The 12,124-nt window shown below is 48.0% G+C and overlaps 1 protein-coding gene and 1 long non-coding RNA gene across 6 annotated transcripts; one reads left to right on the top strand and one right to left on the bottom strand.

Moving 5' to 3' along the window:
* Nucleotides 1–337: 337 nt before the first annotated feature.
* Nucleotides 338–11,488, bottom strand: LRRC8E (leucine rich repeat containing 8 VRAC subunit E). Of its 5 annotated transcripts, none has more exons than XM_083490827.1 (3): nt 11,250–11,488; nt 4,082–4,224; nt 338–2,899 (listed from the first exon to the last, which is right to left on the bottom strand). In XM_083490827.1, the coding sequence occupies exons 2-3, from the start codon at nt 4,217–4,219 to the stop codon at nt 647–649; spliced, it is 2,391 nt and encodes a 796-aa protein (XP_083346953.1). In that variant the 5' UTR covers nt 4,220–4,224; nt 11,250–11,488; the 3' UTR covers nt 338–646. The 5 variants fall into 5 exon arrangements, with proteins under 5 accessions (XP_083346953.1, XP_083346956.1, XP_083346955.1 ...); XM_083490830.1 differs by having other exon boundaries at nt 4,082–4,220; nt 11,250–11,412; XM_083490829.1 differs by lacking the exon at nt 11,250–11,488 and adding an exon at nt 11,013–11,160.
* Nucleotides 5,492–6,274, top strand: LOC310700881. The gene is made up of 2 exons (XR_014522885.1): nt 5,492–5,986; nt 6,138–6,274. It is a non-coding gene; the product is annotated as an uncharacterized lncRNA (long non-coding RNA).
* Nucleotides 11,489–12,124: the final 636 nt, after the last annotated feature.

The following is a 12,124-nucleotide window of genomic DNA, read 5'->3' as shown; positions in this document are numbered from 1 at the left end:
CAGAAGATTCCTTACAGTCAGTGGTATGTGAAGGCATTGTGCTCTGGCCGTCCAGTGCTAAGGAACACAGCCCTTCTTGGAACAAAGAAGTAAAAGGAATTAGGCTATTTCCCTGTTGAAGAGTTGCCTGTCCCTGATTCCCCACCCCATGATATATAGGCATTTGAAACTGCAGAAAAGAAAGTTTTCTAATAAGCTCAAAAGATGGGCTTTGTAAGCTACAGGCCTGCGAGCTGAACACATTGATGAGGAGAAGGGAACAGAGATAGGAGTTTTGAACAAAACAATCCCGCAAAGCCCCAGGGCATTTCACAAAGATACACCAGTACACAACACATGTACAAAAATAGCTATAATGATGATTTGGTCAGGTGTAGCTGTGCTTCCGCCTCCGCCCCAATGGACAATTCCTGTGGTCTTATCCATTCAGAAAACAGGGTTATTTTTTTAAAAGTCACTTTCTACTTTTGCTCTTTATTGTGTCTTTTCAATTCCTTTGCTCCCTTATTAGGGTGAAAAGTTCCCATTCCCTCCTTGGTTCCAGCCGAAGATAGAACTCCAGCCAGCTCCCCCATTCAGTCCATGCTTGGACTCAAAGGGGCCAACAAATGAGAGGACACCCCTGTCCCCTTTATCATTCTCCTCATCACTGATCCTCCATTTTCTCCCTAATTTCCAAAGGCAACGCCTCATAAAGGCTGCTCTCCACCAGCAGGCCACTCCGTTTGAGCACTGGGCACTGGCCAATCTCCAAGGGAAGGGCCTGAAGGGGGTTTCCTCTCAAGTCTAGCGTGGAGAGCAAAGGCAGCCAACTCACGCGGTCAGAGAGGCGATGCAGTTTGTTGTGTCCCACTTTGAGAACCCGGAGCTGCTTGCAGAAGAAGATTTCATTTGGCAGTGCCTCTAAGGAGTTGTGAGAAATGGCAAAATGCTGAAGGCTCTGCAGGACTCCCATCCCAGGGGGAATGACCTGGATATTGTTATAGGAAAGGTCCAAAGTGTGCAGCCTAGAACACTGGAATAGTTGGGAAGGGAGGACCTCAATGCGGTTATGGCTGAGGTCAAGCTGCTCTAGGGTCTTGAGCTTGCGGAAGTGTTCAGGAATGCTGGAAATGTGGTTGTGCCAAAGTTTGAGGCACACCAGCTTGCGGCAATGCTGGAAGCTGATGATCTCTGCAATGGACTGCAGCTGGTTATCCTTGAGGTCCAACTGCTGCATGTTCACCAGGCTGAAGACAGCATGGGGGATGCGTTCCAGGTTGCAGTTTATCAGCGCCACTTCTTGCACAGAGAAGAGCTTCTTGAGATTGTTGAGGGTCACTAGCTTAGTCCCATCATTGTAGATCCTGAGCTTCTGCAGATGGGCGGCAACGTCAGACACGCTAGGTGGCAGTTTTGAGATGTTGCTGTGCAGAGTCAAGGTCTTTAGATTCCTCAGCTCACGCAGGTTCTCCAGAGTCCCTGCCCGGCCCATCTCTAGACTGAAAAGTCCTGAGATGTGCAGCTCTTCCAAGCCTCTCAAGTTGTAGGTCCATAGTGGTATATCTTTGATGTCATCAAACTTCACAGTCATTACCTTCAGCTGCTCACGGAAGAACATAAGAGAGGTGAAAGAGAGCTTGACGGGAGAGTTGATCAGTGTGAGCTCCTGGAGCTGGGCCAGCTGAGTCACTGAGGGTGGGAATGTCACATCTTTGAGGAGCTCCAGCTTCAGGGACTGCAGCTCATTCAGCTCAAAGGTGGTGTCAGGCAACCCTGGTAGCATGAAGAGATGGAGCTCCAGCCGGCCTTGGGCGTTGGTTTGCAGCTTCTGCCGCAGTTTGTCCACCGTCCACTCATGACTGAGGTTGATCTGCTTGAGTCTGAACTCGCTGACCTCGGAAAGGAAGACAGCAAAGCGCTTGGAGTAGAGGGAATCATACTGGTCAATGAGGTGGAGCATGAAAGCAAAGTCGTTCTTGACGTCAGGAATGTCGCTGATGCCTGTCTCGTTGCGTGCAAATTGAAAGGAGTACTCTTTCAGCGGCCGGTGAAACAGCCAGTAGAGGGTGTAGAGACACGTCATGCCATATATGCCAAGGAAGCAGATGTAGCAGATGGCCAGTTTGGAGAAGAGGTGGGCTTTGGTGTGGTTGCAGCAGAAATGGTCATAGCCCGTCATATCCTCCATCCTGACAGTGCATGGCACAATGAAGCTGATATTGGAAACCAAGGCTGCATTGTAGACAATGATGACGAGAAACTTGAAGACTTTGAGAACGGTTTGGCGGATATACATGGTGTAAAGGATGTCTCCTTTTTCAACGTGGAGCCGGAACTTCTTCACCTTTTCAAAGAGAGCCTTGGCCTGCTCCCCTTCCTTTTTGTCCAATAGGCTAACCGGGGAGGACTCTGAAACCTTCTTTTCTGACACCGATCCCCCGGGGGGATTGAGCTCAGCTGTCTCGCTGGGAGCACTGCTTTTCCTCCTCCGGTACCCCTTCTCTAAGAATGCATTTTCCTGGTTATCCCCAGAGACTTCAGAGATGGCTCGAGTAGTCCAGGGCGAGTCAAAGCACTTGCTCAGGATGGAGATAAAATGCTCAATCTTGGAACTGGTCCCAGGAAACTTGAACCAGAACGAGGTGCACGCCATGAAGATGAGGGTGTGGATGACCACGAGGTATGGGAAGTATTTGGCATACCAATGGAGGGCCGTCTCATAGCACATCTGATTGATGTAGCTGTACTGTTGGAGGTCTAGGTTGTTCTTCAATCCATTCATTCGCTGGTTGGCGGAGGGTCCTATTGGCTCAGAGGCATTGGCTCTCTTCTTCGTGAAATCTTCACAAGATGCACCAGTGAAGGTTGTGCCATCAGGCACATGGTTGGGAAGGCAGATAATCTTATCTTGTGTCACCTGTCACATCAGGTTAGGAAAGAGAAGAGAGGAACATGATAGAAAACAGGCTGGTGGTAGAACGCAACAGTTTATATCAGGTGGGGATGAACAAGGAAAGCCTTGAAGTGGCTGAATGGACTGTACCTCTTCATATGTTTTTAAAAAAGTCCCTGCAGGTAGAAAACTAGCATAGCAAGGAGTGGGCTGGTCTAGAACAGCTCTTTCTGATGTGCTGGTTTCACTTTTAAGGAGTTTTTGTTCTACGTGTTATTAAAAAAGGATCCTCCCCCAACTGTAGTCTGAAATGACAAAGTCTAATATCTAATACTGCTTCATGTGTAGTCAAAATGGAGCTAATTTAAATGAACTGATAATCTAGTCTTAATACTAAAGGGACCAAGGGGAAATCTGCCCCTGTATAAATCTGCTAATAACTCGTCTGCATGCATTTTCTATGCTGTGTCAGCTATAGGGCTGCGTTTTCCATACTGATTACAGAATGAGGGGTTATATGAGACATGTCTTATCTTTCCTTCCCAAGGATCTAATGCTCTGTAGGCTTCTTTGGATCTGAGGAATGTTATGATAAAGCATTGGCAAGAGAAGGTGAAGTCATGGCACAGAGGTCCTTCCCCGGCCTGCTTTGGTATATATCACCTAATACTTCATGCCCTTTCTGTAACATGGGGTAGAATCTTAAAAGTTGTGGCTCCCATACCTTCTTCTCTGTACTAAGGCTGCATGAATACAGTAAACTCAATACTCAATCTCTCATCTCTGCCATGTAGGAGAGAAGTCGGTCTTCAACGTTTGGAGAACAGAGCCTCCCTGCCTACATTACTGAGGCTGCACAGTGCTAGGCCGCCACCCCTTACAAGTGGTGGGCTGCAGAGAATCCAACCCCCCAGGCTGTAGAAGTTGACCATTTCTGTGCTAGGGTCATTTCCACCCTTGCCCAGACTGCCCCCAAACATTTAGAGCCTCTTCTCCCATGGGCAGTGGAACATCACCCCAAGATTCCAATGATTCCAATTCTCCTTCCTTGGAGGTTTTCAAGCAGACGTTGGATGGCCATCTTTCACGGATGCTCTAGCTGCGACGCCTGCATTGCGAGGGTCCTTTCCAACTCTACAACCCTCTGATTCTATGACACCATGGCGGCATCTAGGCACTGCGTGGGCTCCCCCCATACGCACTCACCTGCAAAGTGCAGCCAAAAACTCCTATCATCAGCATGGCTATGGTGATGTACTCGGCCAACACATCCCACCATGGCTTGAGAACCTTGAAAGCAGGCTGCTGGTCTGTGAACTGCTTGAATTCGGCCACCGGGATCATACTGCCTGCCAAAAGACAGTGAAGGATTAGAACAGTCAGCTCTCACTTTTAGCAATGCTCATGGGCTGGCTGCAGGGCCTATAATCTCTTCCTGTTCTTGCACAACCTAGGTGTCTTTTGTCCGACATACATACACCACTGGGGCAATACCATGCACATGAAGAGGGAGCTTCCTTCTAGATTGGTGCCTGCCCTAAAACACTTTAATAGCCAGTGTTTACACCTGGCAGAAAACATAGCCAAATTAGGCAGACTCTGGCATCTACTGCAGTAGCATCTCTAGGCCCATAAGGACCCCTTGCAGTGCTTTGACATGCTACTTCCTCTTTCATGGGCCAGCATCCACATCTCACAGTGAGGCAGCTTATTTCAAAGACCAAGAAAACCCACTGTTTTTATATGGCTGCCACACCCAGCACCAAGGCAGGGCAAGGCAGGGCTATCTGGTCAGCAACATTGCTGCAGAGGGGACTCACGCAAGAATTCAAGAAACTGCCATTCCTCGCTTGTGTTTGCTAACATATTTATATACACAGGGAAAATAGAAAAATACAGATAGCAACGCTGGCAACCTAACAGTCCCCCCAAGTGATGATGCTTATAGATTTTATTGTGGTAGTTTGAAGTACAAGCCTATGTGGAAGCAAATTTTTATTTTTAGGACAGGTATTTTTTTGTAGGGTCTGGTATTGAGAGTTGAACAAGAGAGGTATATTCATAGTTTGGACCCTGGTCTTGGGGATGGAAGGACGAGGCTCAGGGCCACATGAATCTGCCTGGTATATGATGCCACTGGGAATATAATGCCCAATAGTGTCACACTGGAATAACGGGATCAGTGTTGTCTATTCAGATGATCCCACTATGCTACCAATTATACTGCCTTCTATGCAAGATTCTCAGAGATGTAAATGTGCAGCCATGCCTTCTTCATCGAGGAGGCCAAGACCTACTCACTTACCCAAATAGAGTACTCATGGCGAAGATGGATCTGGCTTCCAACACCACCAGGAGAAAATCTAATCTTTGAATAGACTGGTGTAGGTATGGCAATCTCCTTGCTATAGCTTATGCAAAATTCCTTCGTCTCCTCTCTTTTGGTTTAGGATGGGATGGCAGAATCAGGAGTTACATGTGTATCTGTCCTCTGGATGACACCTTCTGCAGAAACCCTAAAAGAGCAACCTTCACTGCTACATTCCTGCCCAGCACCTAGACTCTGGCACCATAGAACAGAGCAGTCTCTGAGATTCTGGTTGCTATAGTAGTGCTCTCGCTACACTGGCCTGGCCAAAGATGTTGGAGGAGCAGCATGGAATGTGCCAAGGAGAACCAAGGAGGTGGGAATGTTAATCCTGCCTCTAAAGTCTAGTGTTGCCTCAGCCCTACCAAAATCCAGAAGGAAGATACTCTTTAGCAGTATGATCAGAGGGTGCGATCTGTTTTCATCTCCCTTTCTGTTTATCCTATGACCCCCAACAATGACTTCTCTTCTCTTGGTAGGCATGTAGGATCTGCCTCTGATGGTCCTTGATTGCTCTGTGCTAGTCATTCTATCGAAGAGGAACATAAACGGAAACTGCATGGGCAAATTTCAGAACAGCAGAGGGCAGCATGGCAGCAGACTGAGCATCAATGGAATCTGGTGGTCCCTGAATGGCTTCATCAGTTTCACCACACATAAACTGTGTGTAGATGGCTGTGGCTTCTCAGTACAATTGCAGGTTCCCAACAATGTGCAAACAGTGAAATGTGTAAATATGAAAGGTCAGCATGAAGTTTAGGTGTTGGTTAACTGGGGGCGGGGGAACCATGCAGGGAAAACATACTGTGCTTAGTACAGTACGGAGATTTTCTATATTATTTTTTTCATAACAATAGTAATTAATTGTGTTGCGAATCACCCTTCCTCCAACAGAGCCCAGAGTGATGCACAACAAAGGATAAGCAACAGAATTACATCAATGATGAAAACAAATACAGAGCTAAAAGCAGCCAACTGATGTTTCTACCTCCATCTCCAGTTCTAAAACATTGCACTACTGTACATTGATACATATGCCTCAGATGTTTGATTTTATCACCATCTCATCTTCATCAAGCAGGATTCATCCAACTTGACTGATGAAGTTATAGTTCCAAAGTAAATAACACTTTAGAAAAAGTGTGAAAAATGTGCTTCTCTCTAGACTCTCCCCATGCCAACATTTCCTTAATCTAATTCAGACTCCCAAAACTATGTGGTTTAAGAGATGTCAAATTGGACCAGGATAGATTGACCACTGTCATCCATGTACTGGTAACCCTCTCCACCCCACCCCCCTGGATTGCTGCAATACAGTCTCTGTAGGGCTTGACTAAGACTACCGCCATCATGTTACGCTACTGCAGAAAGAATTGCACTGGCTGCTGATTAGTTACCAAGCTAAATTCAAACTGTTGGTTTGGGTATACAGGTTGAGACTAGGATACCTAAATGATACCCTCACCTCTTGTATACCCAGCTGGTCATTGCACTCTGAAAGGGATGGGCTGTTCCATATGATACAGGAATTTGGCTTTTAGTATGGAGGTACCTGCTCTTTGGAATTCCCTCCCATTTACACATCAGGCAGGCACTGTCTCTATGGTATTTGCAGCGTCCATTGCAGACCTTCCTTTTATTAACAAGCCTTTTAAGTGGAGATCTTTTGTATTAGACTTGAAATCATTTTTCTTGCTGATTTTTTTTTTTTTTACTGTGAAATCACTTATCAAGAGATTTTATAGGAAACAATAAATGGAAATGAATAAATAAATGTGGTAGACTCTCTTTGACTCTTCAGAGTCAGCCAAATGGTTTAACTGAGACAGGCCTGGCAGCAACTGGCAAGAGAGTCCTCCAGATCAAAGTCAATTTTGATGGTGGAAAGGCACTTCCACAAAGAGACTATTGAAAGCGAAAAAAGGTGTTGGTTTCCATTATCCTTCCCAGCCTTCCAAGAGTTGTAGAACTTGTTTTCTCACCACTACTAACCTGTTACAAAAGATCATTGGGTGCAATTTACTAAGACGCTCCTCAAGTGCAAGTCCAATAATTAACAAGAGGGGTGTTGTTATACATTGCACCAGGGGAGACACCCAAATCACCCCAAGGAAGGGCAACCAGGATGACCAAGTGGCTTGGAGCAACTTCCACATGAAAAAAGCTTACAAGATTTGGGGCTTTCTAGTTTCAAAAAAGGTCAAGTAAGCAGGAGACGTGCTAGATAGAATTAGGTATGGAGTCGAGAAAATAGAAATAAGTTATTCCTCCCTCTCACATATAATAGAACCCAGAGACATTCAATGAAGCTAAATGTCAGAAGATTCAGAACAAAGGAAAGCCCTTCTTCACACAGTGTGTAGCTAAACTGTAGAATTTGCTCCCACAAGATTGAGGGTTGGCCACCAACTTGGATAGGCAAATTTGTGGATATTCTGCCTCCTCTGTTGGCGTCAACATGCCTCTGCATACTTGTTTGTGGGAAACACAGGCAGGGAAGTTCTCTTGCAGGATTCCCATGGGCATCTGGTTGGCCAATGTGATGCTGGGCAAGATGAATCTTTGGCCAGAACCAATATCCCTCCATGGTAGATCATTGGTGCTGTTCCCCAACATCAATTTGTCTCCTGTTGCTAAGAGCTGGCTCATGCCCTTTCTTAGCTTCTTCCATAAGAACATGTCTGAACAGCTGAAACAGACACTGTCTGCATAAGGTTCTGGTTTCTATGAGCACCAAACCAGCCGGGTAATTATCTCTGAAGGTTACCATTCAGAGGAAGCAGCCAAGGGAAAAAGAAGGGGGAGGGGGTGAACAGAGGGCAAATCCAGCAATTTGAATAATCAAGCTTTTAATGGGACTTGTAAAATGTTCTGAAAGTAATGGAACTTATATAAAAGTTAATGTTATGAGTAGTAATTTTCCATAGAAAGATCTCTTGGAACAGAAATAGCTCCAGGGCATCCTGGCTACCAGCTCTTCTGCTCCTGTCTCCGCCCAGTTTAAAGAAAAGAAGTTTTTTTAAAACAACAACAATATGCTTTGGTTCCCAAACTACCTGTACCTGCCTTCCATTCTAATCTTAGATGGCGTATACCTTCCAAAAAAGAAAGAAAGAGTGGAGCACCCAGGAATTCTGCCTTCCAAATCATTTCCCCCACCTGCTAATCCCTCTGCCTTCTCCTGCTCCTTTCACTGGCCACCTTTCATCCTCTCTCCACTAAAATACATCCCATTATTTATTTCATTTCACCTTTTTTTAAAAAAGCCCCTTGGCGTAAAGCGGGGGTGGGAAACCTCATGCCTGCAGGCCAAATGCAACCCTTTCTATATGGCCCTTGGGACTCTATCCAGACCACACTTCTCACTATCCCTTCTTCACAGGAACGGCCTCTCCCCATATTAAACCATCCCGGACTCTGTGTTCATCATCTGAGGCCCTTCTTCGTACACCTCATCCACATGAGGTCCAGAAGGTGCAGTGGCGTAGCGTGGGGTTGCGGGGGGGCCGGCCGCACCGGGCGCAACATCTGGGGGTTAGGGGGCGCAAATCCACGGGTTGGGGGCGCAAATTACTTGCCTTGCCCCGGGTGCTGACAACCCACGCTACGCTGCTGAGAAGGTGGCAACACAAGAGCGGGCCTTTTCTGCAGTGGCTCCCCATTTGTGGAATACTCTCCCCAGGGAGGATCGCCTGGGCCTTTATTACATATTTTTAGGCACCAGGAGGAAACGATAATTTTCAGCCAGGCCTTTGGCTGATTAATATCCTATAGCCTTTCAAATGTATCTGTGGGAAGGGGGTTGTTTTGGTTTAATTTTTTTTACTATGTATTATCTTGTATTTTATTACCACTCTGAGATCTTTTGATGAAGGGAGGTATACAAATTGAATAAAGAAACAAATAAATCACACTTTGAGGCCCAGCTGGAATCATAGAATCATAGAGTTGGAAGAGACCACAAGGGCCATCGAGTCCAACCCCCTGTCAAGCAGGAAACAAGCAGGAATGTGTCCTTGAACTCTGGTAATGCCTCCTGCCTGTCTGGATAAAAGGAAGGACTGGAGGGAGGGAGGAAGGGTCTGCAGGTGCCTAGAGAGCGAGAGTAAATCAAGATGTGTTATAATTAGGGAGATTCTGTGCCAGACTGACTGTCCTTATCCCCCTACTTCCAGTCCAGACTAAATACTTTCTAAATTACAGTCACTCCAGCGGCTGTGTGTCTACGTATTATCTTCGTCAAAGTGGAAACAAAACAGGAGGTATATCAAGCTGTGGTTTCATTGTCTCAAGCTGCAGACATGCCATACATTTAAAGCACACCCACCCAGAGAATCCTAGGAACTGCATAATAGTTTGCTAAGGGTGCTAGGAAATGTAGCTCTGTGTAAGCTACATTTCCCATGGTTCTTTTTTGTAGGGGTGCTTTAAATGTGCAGTGTGTAAATGTGTTTGCAGCCTTCGAATACACAACTGTGTGTGAATAAGCAGCTCCCAAACTCTGTCAAATAAGCTGAAGAGTCTCCCAGAAATAGGCAGGTAACACTGAAAGGAATCAGGGAGCAGGAACTGCTAGCCAACTTCCCCTTCAATTGTTTATCTTTCCTATCAACTAGTTTTCCTTGCTGTTCTCCCCATACATTCCTTGGAAAAACCAGCCTGTAAGTAGAGACAAAGCAATGAGTACCTGCTTTAGAACGCTTGAAAGTCCAAGACTATTTTTCACCCAAGGAGTCACAACATTTAGTCGGAGTTGGTGGTACATACCTAGTCCTCCCCTTACTCCCCTTACCCCTGCAGTTTGAGAGACACACAGAGAAAGAGCTCCTGTATTTAAAGATATTGGAAAACTCTAGCAGTTACTTTAAGCCGTGGTAGTTCTAAAAGTTCCCCACCACAGGCAGCCCATTTGCAATGGTTACATTTGGGTAGAGATGTACCATAGCATATTTAAAGAACATGGCTTCCCCTGAATAATCCTGTAGACTGTTGTTTACCTCTTAACAAGCTACAGTTCCCAAGAAGCAGTGTGCTTTAAAAGTATGGTGGGGCCAAAACAGTGCATACAATTAAAGAAGCATAGAATTGTCGTCTAGTTCAACACAACTGGATCACACTAAAAGTCCATCTGGTCCAGCGTCCTGTTCTCACAGCCACCCGGATGCCCATGGGAAGCCCACCAACAGGAGCTGGTCTCAATACCACCCCCACCCTTGCTCAATCCCTTGCCTTCAGCGATGGCTACCACCATCCACCCAGGCTCACCAAGCCCATTTCCAGCGCCAGGGCTCATCCCTGGGGGCTGTGATGCAATATTAAGGAAGGAAGGCCCCCTTGTGCATGGGCAGGGTGCCATTCCAGCCGGACCAAATGGAGTTTTTTGGGGGAAGAGCTTCCTAAACTCGGGAGCTACAAACTGAGCAAGCTGAGAAGATCTCTTCACCCAAAGTTTCTTCATTTTTGAGGAGCAGATCCCGCTAGCGCCTCCTCCGCACTTTCCCACTCCATCGGACAAAGGGGAGACCCCACCGCCTGCTAATCTTGCCCCCACAGTTTACCCGAGGGCAAAACGCGCGCTCACAGGGTAGCCATACATGCACAGCATCTCCAGGCACCGTCGGTGCGCGTGCCAGGCTCCCGTTGCTGTCGGGGGTCTAGGCTCGGGCATCACCTCGTCGGGACCTCATCCACATTCTGGGAACGGGCCGGGCCGAGGTAAGGCTACATGCTCGCTTTCTTGCTCCCAAGGTGGGGGGGGGGGGGGAATACCTCTAGCGGCAAAGTCAGGGTGGGCCGCCCGCCGTAAGCGCGCTGCCTAGGAAGTTCCACGAGGAGCCATGTGGGGATCCTTCCAGGTAAACACGCCGGCTCTGGCCGGATCTATAGTCCCCCTCCGCGGCCACACTTTCGAGGAAGTGAATGGGACACGCTTCGGTCCCTTTATGGGTCGATCCCGCCTCTCCCTAAAACCGACGTCCCGGCCTGCGTAAAGACGCGCACACTCACCGACGGTTCCCCGCAGCCGCTTGCCTGGAGTTTGTAGGCTCTCGCTGGCTGCCCCGGCCGCCCGGAAGCACCTGAGCCGGCTTCCTTGTGGCCACCTGCGCTAGGAGGCAGCGGCCCTTGCTGGCTTCTCCGGCGCCGGCGGCGGTGTCGGCCGGTGCAAGTGGCGTCCTCCTCCAGTGCCGGGCCCGTCCCTCCCCAGGCGCCCGGCGCTCCCGCCTCCCTGCCCATTCCCTTGAGCTGGCTTGGGGAAGGGAGGGAACCTCGCGCAGGGCGCCGCCGCCCAGCCAAGCACCGAGCGAGAGGAATCCGCCCCGACGGCCCACGCGAAGCGAGGAAGAGCAGCCCGAGACGGGCCCAGGCCGGGAACTACCCACTGGAGAGTTGCCATTTCCAACTCCTCTCACGCTGCCTTGGAACCTCCCTCAAGGATCGCTGGACGTCTGAAGCAGATGGGGGGGGCCTGTGTTGGGACTGGTGGATTCTGATGACCCCAAGTGGTGGCCGACATTCATGTGGATGTGGCAAAATGCAACAAAAGGGTTGGCTAACTCGCAGCCTCTTGACTCCTTCCACAGCTTGGAACTATATCAGGAGGAAGTGAGATGGCATCTCAGCAAGATCCAAAGTGCATCAGCCTGGTCACCACTTGTGGTGGTGGCTTTGCCCTTCTCTGTTTATCTCAAACCACTGTAAGACTGCAATCCTAACCACACACACACACACACACACACACACACACACAACCCTCACAACCTTACTGAGATTAAGTCACATTAAACATAGCAGGACTTCTTTTGGAGTGAACACAGGGCTCGCCCACCCATGAGGCAAGGATCCACAGGCAGCAGACCTGGCCTCCCAAAAATGCATTGCCC

The sequence above is a fragment of the Podarcis liolepis genome (assembly GCF_965112155.1).
Source record: "Podarcis liolepis genome assembly, chromosome: 2".
In the NCBI taxonomy this organism is placed as follows: Eukaryota; Metazoa; Chordata; class Lepidosauria; order Squamata; family Lacertidae; genus Podarcis; species Podarcis liolepis.
The sequence above is the reverse complement of the archived record's forward strand: the minus strand, read 5'-3'. Positions and strand labels throughout refer to the sequence as shown.

Coding starts and splice junctions, on each gene's coding strand:
- LRRC8E (XM_083490826.1), bottom strand. Junction 2,900..4,081: donor TTTTTGGCTGCACTTTGCAG/GTGAGTGCGTAT, acceptor CTGATGTGACAG/GTGACACAAGATAAGATTAT.